At 39.8% G+C, this 18,982-nt stretch overlaps 1 protein-coding gene across 12 annotated transcripts in view; it reads left to right on the forward strand.

The window, feature by feature from the left end:
• Positions 1 to 324: 324 nt before the first annotated feature.
• The window catches only part of Pzl (Piezo-like), a 472,153-nt gene continuing 453,495 nt past the window's right edge, over positions 325 to 18,982 (forward strand). For all 12 annotated transcript variants that reach the window (XR_011442830.1, XR_011442831.1, XR_011442833.1 and 9 more), the window contains exons 1-6: positions 325 to 452; positions 501 to 762; positions 813 to 1,027; positions 1,084 to 1,210; positions 1,264 to 1,383; positions 1,445 to 1,811. Coding sequence is in view for 2 of the 12 variants with exons in the window: in XM_070280111.1 (XP_070136212.1) it covers positions 392 to 452; positions 501 to 762; positions 813 to 1,027; positions 1,084 to 1,210; positions 1,264 to 1,383; positions 1,445 to 1,811 (1,152 nt within the window). In the remaining 10 variants the exon portion in view is untranslated. The remainder of the gene's footprint in view (positions 453 to 500; positions 763 to 812; positions 1,028 to 1,083; positions 1,211 to 1,263; positions 1,384 to 1,444; positions 1,812 to 18,982) is intronic.

Raw genomic sequence — 18,982 nt, forward strand, 5'->3', positions numbered from 1 at the left:
GAGTACAGCTCGGAGAGACTTTATGTTGGAAAATATAGTTAAAGCGCAGCAGAAATAACTATAAACGATTAAATGTATATATAAGAAATAAATAGTTCAATGAACTTATTAAGTCAAATATATTCTTAAAATTAATCGTTATATTTCCACTTGTCGCGAAAGGAGAAAACTTTAATTCTAAGATCGAAGATAAATGCAGTATAGCGAGAGCGATCGAAGAAACACGTCCGGATATGGCAAATTGAGACAAATATGTATGTAGTATGTAGTAGATTGATGTAGTAAATATGTAGTAAAGCAGTTTTAATTTAAATTTAGGTAACTGTGTACTATATGTCAAAAAATTTTTTTGATAAACAGATCAATATATTTTAACATATACAAGTAAAATATGTCTAAGTTCGTTTTAATTATATTAATTCGCCTCCTGCTGCCATTTTCACTTATTTTTGGTAAGATTTAACAATGGTTATATTTTCTATAAAACATTTTTTTTTTAGCGTCGCTGGCTCGTCCTGTTGCTATATCTTTTGCATATATAGCCTCGTTTTTCTTATCACCATGGCTGCTACAAACTAAGAGTCGAAAGCATCGTACCTTGTTACACCTTTACATGGTGCTTCTTTGTTTTTTGAGTGGTACTTTTTTATTTGGCCATATTATAGTTAATTTAACATATTTGTTTTTCATCGACTTACATTCTACTAAATCATTTACATACTTTTTGCGGCAAATCGGGTTTCTATATTTTAAAGGCCTAAGGTAAGATTTAAAAGTCCAAATGGATATTTTATCGCCTACTTATATTTTAGTTTTGGACCCATCGCCTATTGGATTTTTCCAGATGCTCTAGTTTTCTTAAATACAATTATTTGTTTTATTTTTTTTAAAGTTTTTCATAAAACTGTTTTTGGTAATCCAATTCAAGAAAATAATTCAGTACATTGCACTAAAGCCAGTACATTGAAGTTATCTGAGATGAATAGATTGCTCATAATCGTTTACATCCAATCGGTTCTAAAAACTTGTAAGTTTTTCAATGTAATATTTGTTTCCTTAATCTTTCTTAATTAAAATTATTAGCTCCTATTTTTTACCTAATTCTACTATATTTAGCAGCAACCTTAAGACCTTCATTACCTGGTAGCTTGTATTTTCTTATTTTTATCGTAGCTGGAACTTATTGGTCGTTGTATCAAAAATTGCACCGGTACCTATAACTTTATCCGTTATGAAAACTATTTTAAATATAAATTCTATCAGATGGATTTATCATCTCTTTATGTTTGTGGATTTTGCGCTTCTATTTCATATAGTATGTATTTTTTCATACCAATTGCCGGTTTCGCAGCAATTATTTGAAAAGAATACAACATGGACGCGGTAAAATAAAATATTATGTACACAATCATATATTTATATCTCAAATAAATTTTCGTTTCAGAATAATGGGAATGGAATTATTACTAAGCCTGTCTGACGATAATAGATATAACCACATTATGGTTTTCAATCACAAATTGTACTTGGACTCTTATCTGAGTCCTATCGCACTAATGTTAGCTTATTTTGTGTCAACGTTAAGCCTAATTAACCGTTCGCACTATGAAAATACTTTTAACACAATTCGTCTGAATTTACGTCCTAAAATAAACGAAATTTCTTCTTATGAATTTTATATGAAAGATAAAAAGGATGGCATATTGGTCAAGGCAGAACCTTCAATGCTTGAACAGTTTTTCTATATGGTTTTTGATATTACGACGTTTATATATAAAAATAGCTATATATTGCTCAACATAATAATGATGGTAAATATATCTGTATATATGTATTACAAAACAGAAGACACCAGATTGACTAGACCGCTATATTGTTTCTTTTTTTGTTAATGGCCTAAATATTATTTTTGACAAAAAGTCTAATCATCCAAAAAGGCGGTACTGAAAGAAAAAAAGTACAATATCACCCATCCGCTGCCGAAAGGCCACTGAGGTCAACTGGCTCTATTGGCTGTTAATATGGTGTTGGTTCTATATTTTGCTTCTCTATATAACAAACGGACATGTTTTTTTGCGTGCTTGTGTTTTTAATTCGGTCAACTTTTATCAATCTCGGGTTTTGAAACAAATTTTCAATTCTTACTTCAAAATATACAAATAAAGCCGTATTGCTGCACCCGAAGCAGTGCCATATTTGAGTGAGAAAATTTAAATTCTGCAATATCTTCTTTATTGTTGCTCTCTTGTAAGCTAGATTAAGTTTTAAAGTTGCTTGTTGGCTTGGATGTCTTGGTTTCGGTGGTTTTGCTTCGGATAATCTAAGGTCGAGAATTGAGCGTGCTAGCGATAAATTAAATGCAAGATAGAACAGGTAGAAATCAATAGAAGTTTCGAAATTTTAACAGAAAGATTATTAGTTTCCATTTCTCTTGCGAATTATAGCTTTTACAAAGCCAGGTCAAAAATTGGAGTAATATCTTCCTAAAAAATTCGCCTGTAGATCTCTTGACCAGTGCATACGTTAATCCAGATTCCTTATGAACGTAATAAACAACAACTTTATAAAAAAACTGATCGTCCCAGTCGCAAATAGATCTGATTGCAGAAATAGATCTGATTAACCCTTTTAGATGATCCTTATCCGAAACACATTACGTTACGGCTTGAGAACAACTGTTTTCGCAGTTTTGGTGTGAAATTTTTCAAAAATTGCGGAAGTTGTGAAATCAGCCATCATTACGAACTTTTATGAAATCAATCTCTATCTTGGCTCTTATGCCCACTACTGGCCCGTTAGGCAAAGGAACGTTGTCTATAAGGTTGTCAGCAAGACGATTTGTTCACCCATATTCTTTGCATCCCATATTATATCCTTTACCGAAACTTGGTTAAAGCCGGAGAACTTTAGCTCCGAAGTTTTTCCAAGTAAGTACACCACTTTTAGAAGGGATCGACCTCAGCGAAGGGGGTGTGGAGTCTTAATTTCGGTAGACTCCACTCTTGCTTCTGAAGAGGTGAAATCACAAGAGTTTGGTAACATATATTGGCAGCCTTTGTCCGCTATTCAATCCGTTTTTAATCTTATGACTCATCGTGACCAGCTCGTCGCGGTGGGCGACTTTAATATACCAGAATTAAAGTGGTCCAACGTCGATAACTCACCATCTTTGTCACTCATTACTCACCATGACTTCACAGCGGGCATGTTGGACATGTCCCTAGGTCAGATTAACCATGTTAGAAATTAGGTCGGCTTTTAGACTTATTTTTTGTATCTCATCCTGATGGTACCGCTTTCTCCAGAGCTTTTCCTCTCTCAACCCCAGATGATCCATATCACCCCACGCTGGAGGTATAGATCGAAACCATTACTGGTATCGATCAGATGTCTCCACGCGCTGTTCGCTGTTTAAATAAGATTCGCTGTTTCCGCAATGCTGATTTCCATAAACTTAATAGCCTTATCGATACATATGACTGGTCTGATATTCTGGCATGCACTGATCTTAACGTGACCTTAAAAAAATTTTATTGTACTTTAAATAAATTTTTTGACTCATGTGTGCCATGGAAATATCCGTCCGCTTCAACAAATCCTCTTTGGTGTACAAGGTGCCTCACTAACCTCAAAAATACTAAAAATAAGCTTTAACTTAAAAAAAAAAACCTGCAGTAGTATTGATTTTTCAAGATATCTACTAGCTCGGTCAAATTTTACCGTGCATAACGCTGAATGTTATAGGAATTATATTCGCCGCTGCCGGATTCAATTTACTCAGGATCCAAAGCAGTTTCATAATTTTGTAAGCACTAAGCGTAAACACGTATCTTTTTCACCTCTGCTTACGTTTGAAAATTCCTCTGCGACCTCTGATCAGGCCATTGTGGATCTATTCGCAGAATTTTTTCAAACAACTTATTCTCCGCCTAAATTGACATATCAGCCTTACGCATATAACATTCAAGCAGCAAATCTTATTTTCTGTCCGTTTTTCTCTGAGAACAACTTATTATCTGAGGGTCAAACCCATATATTCGCCAGGCCCCGATGGAGTACCAGGCTGTATGCTAAAGTACTGTGCCAGGGCTCTGTGCAAACCTCTTCTAAGACGTTTCAACTTATCTTTGGAAACCTCGATTTTTCCCCTTAAGTGGAAGGAATCATTCATAATTGCTCTTCGATTATCACTCCTTGTCAGCATGGCTTTATTAAGCGTCGCTGCACCACCACAAACTTATTGGAGTTGACATCCTTTGTCATAGATGGCTTTTGTAAGGGATATTAAACCGATGTAATTTACACAGACTTCAGCAAAGCATTTGATTCAGTTAATCACTCACTCTTGTTGAGTAAACTGAATATGTTGGGGTTTCCTAAAGACCTCTTAACGTGGATCTCCAGCTACTTAGATGGAAGGACACAAAGAGTCTTATTTAAAAACATACAGTCCCGTCTGGCCCGTGCTACATCTGGCGTCCCTCAAGGTAGTCATCTTAGCCCGTTATTATTTAGGCTTTTTATAAACGACTTGACCCCTGCTTTAACGAACTCTCTAGTTCTTATGTATGCAGGTGATGTAAAGCTTTGTCTTCAGTATAAATCCATCTCTGCCCAATGCAGTCTTCAGTCTGACCTTGATAACTTTCAAAAATGGTGTTTAGCTAATGATCTAATACTTAATGGATCAAAATGCAAGCATATGTCTTTTCATCGTTCTTGCCCTCTGCAAGCTATGTATTCTATTAATGGGATCGCTTTTTTTTTTTTTTATTTTAACGTTGCTTTTATTTCTTGAATCTTCTCTTTGCGAGACTAACAAGAGGTGTATCAAATCTTATATTTTTAACTTAACTAACAGTCATATTGACTGATACGGAGTTAGACGGCCCTAAAAATCGATTGCTGGGTTGGGAGGTCGTTGCGTCTAAGGCGGGATACGCTAGAAACCCGAGTCAATCCCCGAGCGAGAAAATTTGGGTGCGAAGACAGTTTTTCTTTGTATGACTCTTTTTGCTTCTGGATTTCGTCTTTCACTGCGAGGATGCCCAGATCCCGGTGGATGTTTTCGTTGCGAACATACCAAGGTGCCCCTGTGATAGTTCTCAGGATTTTTGATTGTGCGCGCTGTATGATGTCTATGTTGCTGCTGCTCGCGTTCCCCCACAGCTGGGAGCCATACGTCCAGATTGGCTTTAGGACTGAATTGTACAGTAGTAACTTGTAGTCTAGGCACAGTGGCGATCGTGAGTTTATGATCCAGTGGAGGCTGCTGGCTTTCAGTTTTAGATGCATCTTTTTGCATTCGATGTGCTTACGCCAGGTAAGTCGTCTATCAAGGTGAACGCCAAGGTACGTTACGTCGTTAGCTTGAGGGATCTGCATACCGTTTAGTAAAAGCGGAGGGCATGTTTGTCTATTAAGAGTAAACGTTATATGTTTACACTTTTGTTCGTTTATTTTAATGCGCCAGTCGGACAGCCACCTTTCCACTATTGTGAGATGATTAGCCATTTGGGTTGTTGCCTGCGTTGGGCATCTGGAGCGACTAAGAATAGCGTTATCATCGGCGAACGTTGACGTTGTTAGTTGTGCGCTCGTAGGAATATCCGCAGTGTACAAAACATATAGACACGGCCCGAGTGCACTTCCCTGTGGAACTCCAGCTTCGATGGTGTAGTCGCCCGAAGTAGCTGCGTTGCATCTCACTGAGAATACCCTATTGAAGAGGTATGATTCCAGTAGCTTGTGGGTGTATGTTGGCAAATACGTTTTAATTTTGTGCATGAGTCCGATGAGCCAAACTCGGTCGAAAGCTTGAGATACGTCGAGGAAAATAGCGCTGCAGTATTCTCGTTGTTCGAAGGCTGAGCGTATTTCGGATGTTAATCTGTTCACTTGTTCGATGGTTCCATGGTTTCTTCGAAAGCCAAATTGGTGTGCCGGGATGATATTGCAAGCTTCCAGATGTGGTATTATGCGAGTTAACAAGCATTTTCCAAACAGTTTAGACAAACAAGATAGAAGGCTTATTGGTCTGTATGATGACGGAATTGTGTGGTCTTTTCCAGGCTTCGGTATCATTATAATAATGGATTTCTTCCACTTTTTTGGGAAATAGCCAAGATTAATGATTCCATTAAATAGTTTGCAGACGACCTCTATAGCGCATTTTGGAAGTTCGATCAGCATCTTTGGGGTCAATAGGTCACCACCGGGAGCCTTTTTTGGTTTTAGCCCTCTTATGACTTTTTCGATTTCGTTCGGCCGGAATGGAGGTGCGGCTGGCTGAGGGGAGGACTCTGGCTGAATTACTGGCAGGAGGAATGAATTTGAGGCTGGGTTTGGCTGGAAGACACTTTGGAGATGTGTGGCGAATGTTTCAGCTCGGTCTTCGTTGCTGCGAGCCCAGCATCCCGAAGAGTTTCTTATCGGGGTGGTCGTTTCAATTGGGGCACTAAGATTTGGGTGGGCCCTCCACAGGGGGTACTTTGTGCTTGTTGGCGAGAGATTCTGGATGTACCTCAGCTGTGCATTTTCTTCCTGTTGGTGAAGAGCCTGGTCGAGTGATCGGGTTGCTTCCTTAAGGCGTTGTTTTGAAGTTGGTGATCTGCTGTTTTGCCAATCACGACGCGTGCGCCTCTTTTCTCGCACGAGCTGTTCGATTTGCTGATTAGATTTGAAGTGTTTGTTTCGGTCTACTTCTTTCCTATGAGGAGTAGAGATTTTAGCTGCCGCAACGAGTACTTCTTCCAGGGCGCTCGTAGTGTAGTCGATGTCCGATTCCATGTTAAAATCCGGGGCGAGTTCTATGTGGGCACTCACGTACTTTTTGTATTTTAGCCAGTTTGTTTTTGTCGTCGTCAGACTGAAGGGGTGTTCGGTTATTTCTGGGCTTTGAAGAAGCGTTAGAAGCACAGGCGAGTGGTCTGATGATAAGTCCGAGACTGCTTTGGCACTTATTAGATTGCGAGGTATGTTTTTTGTCACTGCAAAATCAATAAGGTCTGGGAGCTTTCGTGAGTCTGTTGGCCAGTATGTGGGACTTCCAGGGGAAACGTAGTCCAGTTTATTTTTCACATTTATAATTGCATTGTACAATTGTCTTCCTTTGGGAGTCACTAGACGTGATCCCCAGTGCGTATGTTTGGCGTTGTAGTCTCCTGCGGCTATAAATCGATCCCCAAGTGAATTGTAGAAGTCCATAAATTGTCCTTCCGAGATTGAGAAGCGAGGAGGGCAGTAAACGGCAGCAATTGAAAGGATTCCGTTGCTTGACTGAATTTGTATCGATGTGGCCTGCAAGAAGTTTGTTGCAAACCTTTTGTGAAAATGGTGTTTAATTCGTTCTCTGATTAGAACTCCAGTTCCGCCGTGGGCTTTCCCATCTGGATGATCTGTGCGGTAGATTGTGTAGCCTCTTATATGAAAGTTGTATTTGCTTGTAAGATGCGTTTCCACCAGTAGCATAACGTCAATATGGTTTTCGGTCAAGAATTGTGACAATTCTAGTTTATGCCGTGAGACACCATTGGCGTTCCACATTGATATTCGTAGCGCCTGCATAGATTATTTGGACTGTTGTGCTACGAGCAGCTGTATCACCATGTTCTGGTTTTGAACAAGCGTTTGCATGGTCGTTTTCATGAATGACATAAGCTCCATCATACTTTGTTGGAGGGTAAGCATCATAGTTTCCGTTTTGCTGTGTGGCTGTTCTGGGGCCTGTTGAGCGCTTTGAGAGTTAGGCTGAATTGGAATTTCCCTTCCAGATCGTAGAGCATCGGCATAGGAGAAGCCGTTGGTGGTGTTTAGTGGACCGAATGAGGATCTCGCAGCTTTGGCGAAGAAGACGTCTGGCGTGGTTTTTGACGAAACGTACGCATTCTGTGGATTTTGGTTGCGCGTTGCGGTCGCTTGACGCATGCGACTCTTTAACTCCTTATACACAATACATCCTCTATAGTTTGCCGTATGGCTGCCTCCGCAGTTTCCACATTTCTTCACGGTACTGTCTTTGTTTGTAGTGCAGCAAGCGGACTTGTGGGCGTCCCCGCAGACTACACAGACAGCCCGAAGTGTGCAGTAAGACCTTGTGTGTCCATACTCTTGACAATTAGTGCATTGCACTGGACCGTTACGTTTATGTGGCTCTTCAACAGTGATTTTCCGATGCAAAAGATATTGCAGGTTGTAGATTGGGTGGACTTCGTTCTTCTTCAGCGACCTGCTTTCAGGCTCGAGCTCGACCTTGAAGAGGGGTTGTGGCTTTTTATCTTTATTTAGAATGTTAATAACATTCTTGGCGGCGAAGCCCTTTTCTTTAAGGGCGGTTTTTATTTCCTCGGCGGTAACATCAGGTTCTATTCCCTTTACTACCACTTGTAGGCCCTTACTGCTTTTCAGCTGGTACGTGTAATAGTTTTTCTGTACAGTGTCCAGATATTTTGACACTATTCGGAAGTGCTCTTCAGTCTTGGTTTGCACCTTTGTTTCATGGATGTTCCCTTTGATAAGCGGAACAACATGAAAGTTTTCACCGTTCCCGATCAACGACGCAATTTTGTTGACCAGGGCACTCGAGCTTTTTTCCCTAATATAGATTGGAGGGGGCTTGGGTTTTTTTGCGGTGTCTTGGGCTGGTTGGTTTTCCTCAGCCTCCGCCAGTAGGGCAAATCTGTTAGTAGTGGATCTGTCTGGTTCATTATCGTTATTCAGGACACGGTTAATTTTTGTTTTGTTGCCTGCCGGATTACTCTGCGGGCTAAGCTTGCGCTTAATTTGGATGTAGCGATCCATTCCAGTCTGTGTGGCCGTTGCCGCTGTGGCACTTTCCGAGGTTGTTGTTTTTGTACTCGCTGTAGTCGTTGACGTCGTGGTACTTTGAGTTGCAGGGGTTTTCGCTGTTGTTGCAGAAGTTGTAGCGCTGCTTGTTGTTGGTGCGAAATTTGTTTCCGATATTGGAGGGGGGGTTTTACACTGCGAACTCCATGACGCGGGAGTCGGAGTGAGCAGAGCGGGTGAGCAAGACCGTGCCCTTTGGGTTTCAGCGGTCAGTAAAGCCGGGTTGCTTTTAAGCGCCGATTTTTCCACTTCGGTATCGCGGGTTGAAAAGTAAGAGTAGAAGCCGTTTCTTTGGTTCACTGAACTTCTACGCTCGTTCTTTTGGTCGTTGCTCAATGAGCTCATTGCGTGGTACGTATTTTTTTTTTTCAACAATGCACTAGTTTTGGTTTAGCACATTACAACTGTTATAAAAAAAAAGCTTGTCTGTCGCTTTTAATAAATTGTATTTCAGTGTCTTTTCGCTTATATTGGCGAAAATATAAGCGAAGTGAAGTTTTCCCGGAGCTCGGACAAAGCACGTCCGCTCAGTTCGGTAGTTCGATTACGAAGCTCGCATTACGATGGGATCGCTGTAGAGAAATTAACTCAGGTTAATGATCTCGGCGTCCTATTAGACATTAAACTTAAATTTGCCGACAATATTTCCTTAATGGCTAATAAGGCTAAAGGAGTCCTTGGTTTTATTAAAAGGTGGTCAAAAGAATTTAATGACCCCTATATAACAAACACATTATTTATTTCTTTGGTCCGTCCGATACTGGAGTACGGTTCATGTGTCTGGAGTCCCCAACAGGAGTACATAAGGACCGCACAGAATCCGTACAAAAGAATTTTTTAATATTCGCACTTAGAGGTCTGTACTGGGATGCAAATCTTCAGCTTCCATCCTACAGTAGCAGACTTTTACTTATAAACTTACCTAGCTTAACAAATCGTAGGACAATGCTCGGTGTAGTCTTTCTGCATAACCTTATTAACGGGGATGTAGATAGCCAGCATTTACTTACACGCTTAAAATTTAACATTCCTAACAGAAGGACCCGAAACTTTAGTCCTCTGTTCCTTAGCCGTTGTAGTTCAACATATGCACAGCATGACCCTTTTAGGGTATTATGTTCGAACTACAATGGTCTCTACTCTATAACATCTCTTTCCTGTCCCTCTAATTTAAAATATAGAATTATAAACTATCTTACTAACTCCTCCTAGCTTAACCAATTACAAATAGTACTATTGTACTATTGTACTATTGTACTATTGTACTATTGTACTATTGTACTATTGTACTATTGTACTATTGTACTATTGTACAATTGTACAAATTGTACAAATTGTACGATTTGTACTAACAAATCGTTTCTCGAGCGCCCCTCGGTCGTCTGGGCCTCTAAGCTTTATGATGAATAAAGGAATGCTAGCTGATACTCTTATTGATGCACAAGCCATTTCCAAATTCTGAAAGACCAGGGGAAAAAAAAGGGTGCCAGATGTTTTAATATCAGTGCATATTATTATTATTATTATTATTAACAATGATCTGTTAATTCTATATTATTATAACTAAGAGTAAGGATAAAGATAAGAGTAAGGATAAATTAAGCTAAAAGATATTCCATAATTTTGGATTTAATTACATCTAGGGATAGTTCAGGGGACAATAAATGGGACAATGAGTTATAGTTCTTACAAATAACACGGAATGGATCGTGTTCCGCGAAATTAGACCTAGAAATCGGTAACCAAAGGGGTCGGAAGGATCTAGTTACTCTATTAGGCACAGAAAACATTAATTTTACAAGAAGTACTTGTGAGTCAACCTGTCCAAGAATAAGCACATGAAGTAGCACAACCCCAGCACAAGTACGGCGCTCTTTTAAAGGAGGTAGGTTTAGTAATTTTAACCGGCAATTATACGACGGGAGGGAAGTGGCTTTAAGCAGTTTAAGCTTTTTAACGCAAATAGCAGAAACTGCTTTTGGACTGATTCAATCCTCCTTTGGTGAACAAAGTATTGCGGACTCCAAACACTAGAACAGTATTCCAAGATAGGACGAACCAACGATACGTATAGAGTTTTAGTTGTGAAAGGATCATCAAATTCTTTAGACCAACGTTTGATAAAAGCTAGCACACCTCTGGCTTTATTAACTGTGATATGTGGTCGTTGAAGGACAACTTATTGTCAAAAATTACTCCAAGATCGTTAATTAGGAAAACACGATCTAAGACGTTATTCCCAAGAGAGTACGAAACGATGTGAGGCACACTGCGATTGAACGTCATAACCTTACACTTAGAGCAGTTAAGCAAAAGGAGATTGTTTGAGCACCACAAGAAGACTTCGTTAAGGTCTAGTTGCAAGTGTCTATAAAGGAAATGGTCTGAGAAAGAAAGACATAACTTGACATCATCAGCATACATAAATGTAGTAGCATAGTTTACAACACTAGGTAAATCGTTGACAAAAAGAACAAACAGAAGAGGTCCTAAGTGACTACCTTGTGGGACACCAGATGAAACGTTTATAATCTGTGTTTTTAAACAAAACACGCTGCGTGCGGTTGGATAGATAAGAGGTCAACCACTGTACTATACTACTATATGTGGAGAAAACCCCATTAGACACAGCTTATGAAGGAGGAGATGGTGGTTCACAGAGTCAAAGGCTTTACTAAAGTCAGTGTACACCACATCAGTTTGCATGCGGCTCAGAAAACGTCTGTGGATAAACGAAGTGAATTCAAGAAGGTTAGTTGTGGTAGAGCGATGCTTGACAGAACGATGCTGTGAAGTGAAAATAATGCTTTTACAAAAATGTTGCAGTTGGAAAGTAACCAGTTTCTCAAGCAGTGTGGGAATCGCAGATGGCTTAGAAATCCCCCGGTAGTTCTCAATAAGTGCTTTAGAGCCTTTCTTATGAAGCGGAATAATAAACGATTCATTCCATCTCTTGGGAAGACATGCCAGCTCCAAGGGTAAGTTGAATAAGATAGTGACAGGATAGCAAAGGATATCACAACAGTACCTAAGAACACAGCTAGGAACATTGTCAGGACCAGCAGAGAATGATATATCTATTGTTGAAAGAGCTTCGAACAGATCCTGAATTCGAAATTTTGAAAAGTAAATGTTGTTTATATGTGGTAATTTATAAGGATAAGAAGAATTGTGGTTATATGAATCGGACGAATAGGTGGTTTGAAAAAATGACGCAAAGAGATTAGCAATACCTTGCTCAGAAGAATGTGAAATATTTTTATATGATAGGGAAGGAGGAAAAAGATTTGATTTACGTTTCATATTGACAAAAGAGTAGAAGGAGCTTGGATCATTTCGAAAGCTTACCTTACAATTTCTGATATACTGCTTATAGAGTTGATCGTTGAGAATAATAAACTGGTTGCGAACATAAAGAAAGTTTGACTGGTGGCACATCGATCCTGACTTAAGAAACTTTTTGTAAGCTCTGGATTTCCTTTTCTTAAGACGAGAAAGGTGTTTATTATACCAAGGTGGTTTTGTAGACAGTGATACTGGGACTTCCGGAACAAATTTGTTCAAGGCCTTATGAATTATTTCTTAAAACGAATCCGTAGCTGCTTCAATTGTGTTTATAGATGAAAGAACATTCCAATCGATTTCAGCTAAATGATTCCGAAGGGCGATAAAATCAGTCTTTCTGAAGCATTTGAAACGAGGTTTAACATTAAAGCCAGCTTCATTGTGAGGCACATCAATTAAGACCGATGCTAATAGTGTAGGATGGTGAAAGTCTTCAGGAAGCGATAGCGGCGGGGACCGAATGACTGTCACAGCGGATGACACATTGGAAAAAATAAGGTCAAGAAATCTGCAATGAGTGTTATGAATTGGGTTGATTTGGAGCAGGGCAAGATCGGTTAAGCCATCGATAAAGTATTTATGACAACTGGAAAACAGGGAATTGTCTACCTCAGACGGGATCCAGGAAATGATGGGAAGGTTGAAATCTCCCATGATTAGGATTAAATCACAGTCCTTGACCAACGAAAAAACAGACTTAATGGCATCAAGATGGTGAAAGTACACAATATCTTCAGCCATGGGAGGAATGTAGGAACAGGTCAGGAAAATATGAGACGATCCAGTTAAAATTTTCACCGCAATGAACTCAATTCCGAACTCGTTCGGGAAAGGAATAATTTCAGCAGGGTACTCAATACTAACAGCAATGAGGACACCATCGAAAAAGTTGGACGATCCAATCGAAACTCTACGAATTTGGAAACAAGAATTTCATAATCAGAGACAGAGGAGTTAAGCCAAGTTTCAGTAAGCACGATAACATCAAAATCAAAATAAGCACTCTTTGTAAAAAATTGGCTCAGCTTACCCAGAATACTTCTAAGTTAGAAGTTCTAACGTTTTAATAGCAGCAGGAAAATACAATGGTTTTCAGTTTTTTGAAGCAGTTTCTGCAGGGGTAGGATTCTGAGCGTCTTTAGCTAGGAATTCATGAATGATACTGTGCTCAGGCCAAGCTACAGGATCAAGTGCTTTTTCAAGGTAGGAATCAGGTAGAACTATTTTAAAAGAAGAAATAGAACGCTTATGCTTAAAGTTAAACCTAAAAACAGCTATTTCATTAGGAGCTACCTTAAGATGGTTTAACAGGTGACTCCTGACATCATCAACAGTAGCACAGTAGCAAGCCGAGAGACAAAAATGGGCTTACGAGGAGCAACCGCCCGCGCCACACCAATCAGAGGCCTTGGAGACATCACAGCTAGAGCAGAGGGTAGGTTGTCCAACGATGGGGATTGTCCAACGATGTCCAACGATGGAGGCTCCAAGATGAGAGGTGGCTCGAGATTTGTACTTGGTACGCAGATCGCTTCTTGCAAGGGATAAATATTATAGTGCCCTGAAGGAAGGCTCATCAAGTCCCTTGGTACTGGATCAGCATAAGTAGGTAGACAAGTAGGCGACGGTAAAATGTTTGGTGTTGAAAATTCATCAACTTGTACAGCATGGGGTGTAGGGGTATTCAGTAATTTAGCAGTCAGCAGGTTGTTGTTCGGAATTTTTCGTCTGGGGGATTCGCTTTACAACTTAAGCCCAAGGAATTGAGTTTCAAGAGCGAGGAATTGCTCATTAAGGGCCGAGAAGTGCTTGCGAACATCTAGGAAACCATTTCTCGTCTGTTTCATAAAAGTCCGCATCTTTGACTCAATTTCTCTACAAGCGATGCAAGACCATGTCAGGCCAATTTTCTTGTTGATAAGGTCACTTATCCGTCCATTGTGTCCTCCTCCAGCACATGTAATATGTGAGCAGTTGTTGCAGAGCCAACAAGACAGGTATGAGTCACCCGTGATGGTTCCACCAAATTCACATTTTTTTGCTGTGCAAGTAAGACTCATTTTTGACTTCTTTTTTGACGGAATGCAGACCACTGTTATAGCGTGTAAAGAATTTAGGCTCTCTGAAGCACTCTGTAGCCAAGAGTGGACGATTAGATCGGATGTAAGAGATGACGTTACAAAAGAGATGTGCAGCGAAGGTTTGGCGTCGTGAACAACAACAAACTCCACAGTAATTAAGATGTAACGGGTTACGTCCAGAGAGTACAGCTCGGAGAGATTTATGTTGGAGAATATAGTTAAAGCGCAACAGAGATAACTTTAAACGATTAAATGTATAAATTGGAAATAAATAGTTCAATGAACTTATTAAGTCGAATTTATTTTTAGGGATTAATTGTTATATTTCAACTTGACGCAGAAGGAGAAAGCTTGAGTTCAAGATCGAAAATAATTGCAAATTGGCAAGAGCGATCGAAGAAACACGTCAGGGTACGGCAAGTGAACAAGTGAATATACAGAGCTGACTGATCTACCAAGGGAATGAGCTCAAGGTTTCCAAGTATTCGATGGGAACGGCTTTGACTTCTGCTGGCGGAATTTTATAAGCCGGAATACCGGAAAATGGCTCTTATAAAATGTTACATTAGTGTCTTTATATGCCTTGATACTAAGCCAGTGTATTTCTAACTGGTCGAAAATCTGCCTACCGGCTCTTTTGTGGGCACCCTTAAGAGATTTATTATTTAAGAGATTTATATTTACTTAAGACGAAGGCCTACGCAGATTTGATTGGACAACGCAACAAACTTTTTTGGAGCCAAAAACGAGGTGATCGATCTTAAGGGATTCTTAGCAGCAAGCATCAGTAATCTTTCACGAATTCTCTGGCTGAGACGATTGACGATTGTTTCCGTCTGATCTGATCCGTCTGATCTTGAAGTTCTGATTCCTGCCCATTTCATGCATAGTGGTCCTGCTCAAACGTTAATCGAGCCACACCTTACGGTCCTACATTTTATGCTTAGCAGCGGGTATTTTTTTATGTGCCAACAGACCGGTCCCGTTGAAAAGAAGAATAACCGGTTTCATCGTAATGTACTTAACGTAATTTCAAAACCTCCCTCCATGAAGTGACGGTTCGGCACGGTCATGGAGCTTTTTCCTAGAAGGGATAGAATTTATCGTGTACCACTAAAAGTACGAAGCGCGCTGTGGAAAAGATATGCCTCCTGGATAGTTGCTGGATGTTGTTGAAAGCTAGTTTTTGACGGGGTGAGGAAGTTGGAATTACAAGAAGTAGCAAAATTTAAATGGTATTAAAAGCTAAACATAATTTTTTATCTTTTATCTTTTATCAGTTATTATATTTTCTGCACTATCCCATTTTTTATCTCGCTCTCGCTCAGCTCCGTTTCCTGATTATTTTACCTTTGTTGACCGGGAGCTTTTTGTATATTAGCTGTAGCTCTCGTTCTTGTGGAATGCATAGTTTTTATCGCCCTTTTCATTGAGCTTTGTCATGGATCGGATTTAACTTGAAATACATTTGATTGATCTTCAATTACGGGGTTTATTAATTTTTGATTAATTTGGGGCCTCTATTTGGGGCTTGGCAGCAACAGTGTGTTTCTGGTTTAATGAAATAGTCATGCTAACTTAAACATAAACTACTGGCATAGGAGTCCTGGGAGTCTAATTGGTCAATGATTTCGTGGCTTTGGTTTTTTGTTAAAAATACGCGATTTGCGTTTTTCGTAACGGGAAAACACTATATTTAGTATACAGCTAAGTTTCTGATGCCGTTAAAAGCTAGAAAAATATACAGTTTTACAGATTGTTTTTGTTGGTAAAGCAAGCAAAGCTGTGGGGATAACCCTTTAGGTCTATAAAGAAAAAAAAATATTCAGGCAAAATTAATAAAAAGAAGAAATGAAAGCTAATTTCGAGTGGAACCAAAGTACATAAACCTGTTACGCTATTAATAGTTTTAACAGCGGCCGAATAAACAAAAGCGTTGCAGTTTAAACTTCAATATTTATTGGTGTTAAATTTAACCCTAAAATCTGCAGCCGCTGAAATCGATGCCGAAAATACAAGTAATCGAAGCGTAGCAAGCGAATACAGACGCAACGCAGTGAAGGCGACATATATATATTTATTTTTTTTTTGATCAGGATCACCTCCTGAGTTGATATGAGCATGTCCGTCTGTCCGTCGGTCCGTCTGTCTGTCTGTTTCTACGCGAACTAGTCTCTCAGTTTTAAAGCTATCGACTTTAAACTTTGCACACACACTTCTTTCCTTTGCGGAAAATGGAAATAAGTCGGATAATAAGTATATAAGTCGGAACGGTCAATCATATAGCTGATTGATCGGAAGTGGTATAACTTTGATGTTAGAGAGTTAAAATTTTACAGCTATTTTTAAAAGAATAATACTACATGCCAAATTTCATAAGGATCGGACGACTATATCCTATAGCTACTATATATCTGAACGATGGGAAGTGACCTAACTTTTGTGTTTTTGAAGATAGATAGCTGGAACAGATTTAAGTTTTGGTCAGTTAATCCGACCTACCAAATTTCATAACGACCGGTCGACTATATCTTCTAGCTGCCATATAACTGAACGATCGGAAATGGTTTTCGGTAGAAATACCAACTTTGGTATGTTTAAAGATAGAAGTTTGGGACCTTTTTTAGATTTTGTATTGTAATAAATTGGATTATATATTCATATTCCCATAAGGATCGGCCAACTATATCCGATGTTTGCGATATATATCCGGTTTGAACTGCAAGGGTATATAAACTTCGGCTCCGCCCGAAGTTTGCTTTTCTTTCTTGTTTAAATTAAAATACAAAAAAAAAAAGAAAATACAATACTGACCATCTGAGCTGTTTGCTGGCGTAGGCGGACTCGGAGCGGTGGCGAACGGATTGCCACGGTGCAGGAGGGTGTGGTGTCGGCTGTGGCAAGTGAAGCAGTTATGGGCGCTCGTGCAGTCCCGCTGCTGGTGCCCTCGGGCAAAACAGTTTAAAAATAACTGCTTCCTCTTAATGTAGTCAGAGCGCCCATTTACATCCATTTCTAGGAACCGCGGGCATAAGCAAATGGGCCTCCCTCGAATAGAGATCGCAGCCCTTTTGGCCCGGAACCACTCGAGTCTCGTATGAATTGAGTCTCTGAGCAGGGGCAGTAGGAAGTCCCGACCTTGGCGGAAATTGCCCGGAGCCACTAGGCCTGACGTCGTCGATGGCCTCCAGAGTGCGATAGCGCTCTGACAGAAAGTTATCAAATTCCTTCCATGTTGGAATCTCGGCCTTATTATGTACGGATTGCTCCCACATTGAAAGTGTGACTTTGGGGAGCTTTGAGGAAATCATAAATACCAGGAGACAGTCCCAAGCCTCAACATTGATGGAGGACATTTCTAGGGCTGTCAGACAACTCTGATAGTGGCTTGCAGCTCCTTCAGCGCGACCTCGGACACTTGAGAACACCTTGGACACTATTGACCACTGGGTTCTCAAAGCGGTCTGTGAGGCTTTGCGGCGACAAACCCCTCATGGGTAAGCGGAGCCTTAAAAACAATGGCGTGTGCATCACCACTTGTTTTGGACAGTAAGTGGAACAACTTCTTTACCGGGGTGAGCTGCGGAGATGCGGATTGAGATCTGTCCAAACGGATGGTTGGGATCGGACGCGGGTTTTTGTCCTCTCTCGTGGGCATTCTCAGAGTCCAAGTCGCTGATCAGCGCTTGTCGACTGACTTGCGCAACAGGTGCCTCGTACGAAGTGGTGGCCGGTCACACTAAGGTGATGAGAACGGTGAGATCGCGGATGAAATGCGATTACAAGGCACAAGTGGGAATTAGTGGCGCCGCTGTCGAAAGGAACGTCGTGTGCGGCACAATTCGAATGTGGAAGAAAAGGAACCCAAAAAAAAACCAAATGAGACGAGGTATGTTGAGATTCTAGGCGGATGTTGCTGATGCGGAGTAGAAGCAGCGTTAGAGGCAGAAGTACCGGAAAATTCGTGCTCGTTCGAAAAAATGATGACTATCTATATATGTATATTTATACAAGTGTGGTTCGTACGTAGATATTGAATTCTTAACTATTTTCTAACTTGCGGAGCCGGAAAGGTGGACTTGACTTTGGCGTGAATTTAACACACAAAAAAAATAAATAATTAATAATTAATTTTTGACTAATTGTCAGATTTAATTATTATGGAGCCAGAAAGGTGGAGTTGAAACCTTAATCTTTAATTAATTGAATTTAATTATCACGAAGCCGGAAAGGTGGAATTAAAACCGCGGCTCTATTCGGACAGAAGGTTGATCATTTAAATATTAATAATTTTCGACTTTAATTATTGAGTGGCCGGAAAGGTGAATTAAAAAACCTGGCCCTTCGCTCGAACGGAAAATTATAATTAAATAAATTGTATTAGTTATAATTACATATATATATAAATTTATAAATAATTGATTTTTTTGAATTTATTTGTTACGCAGGGTAAGCCGTCGGCACCCTGTACGTAGTTCAAAAGGAAGGAAAAAAAAGAAAAAAAACCCCAAAGGAAAAAAACAGCACCGAATAAAAACACAACATGGCAACTGCGGCGGCTAGGTTAAGAATTTAAGCGACACAATCACGGATTTGTAGTAAAATGGCGTTTTATGATTGGCGGTATTAATAAAAATTTGATTTTTATTTAATTTTATCAGTTATATATTTCCTGAAAGTGAAGGCAGAAAATATATGGCAATATATGGACA

This window comes from Drosophila bipectinata, chromosome 3L, assembly GCF_030179905.1.
Source record: "Drosophila bipectinata strain 14024-0381.07 chromosome 3L, DbipHiC1v2, whole genome shotgun sequence".
In the NCBI taxonomy this organism is placed as follows: domain Eukaryota; kingdom Metazoa; phylum Arthropoda; class Insecta; order Diptera; family Drosophilidae; genus Drosophila; species Drosophila bipectinata.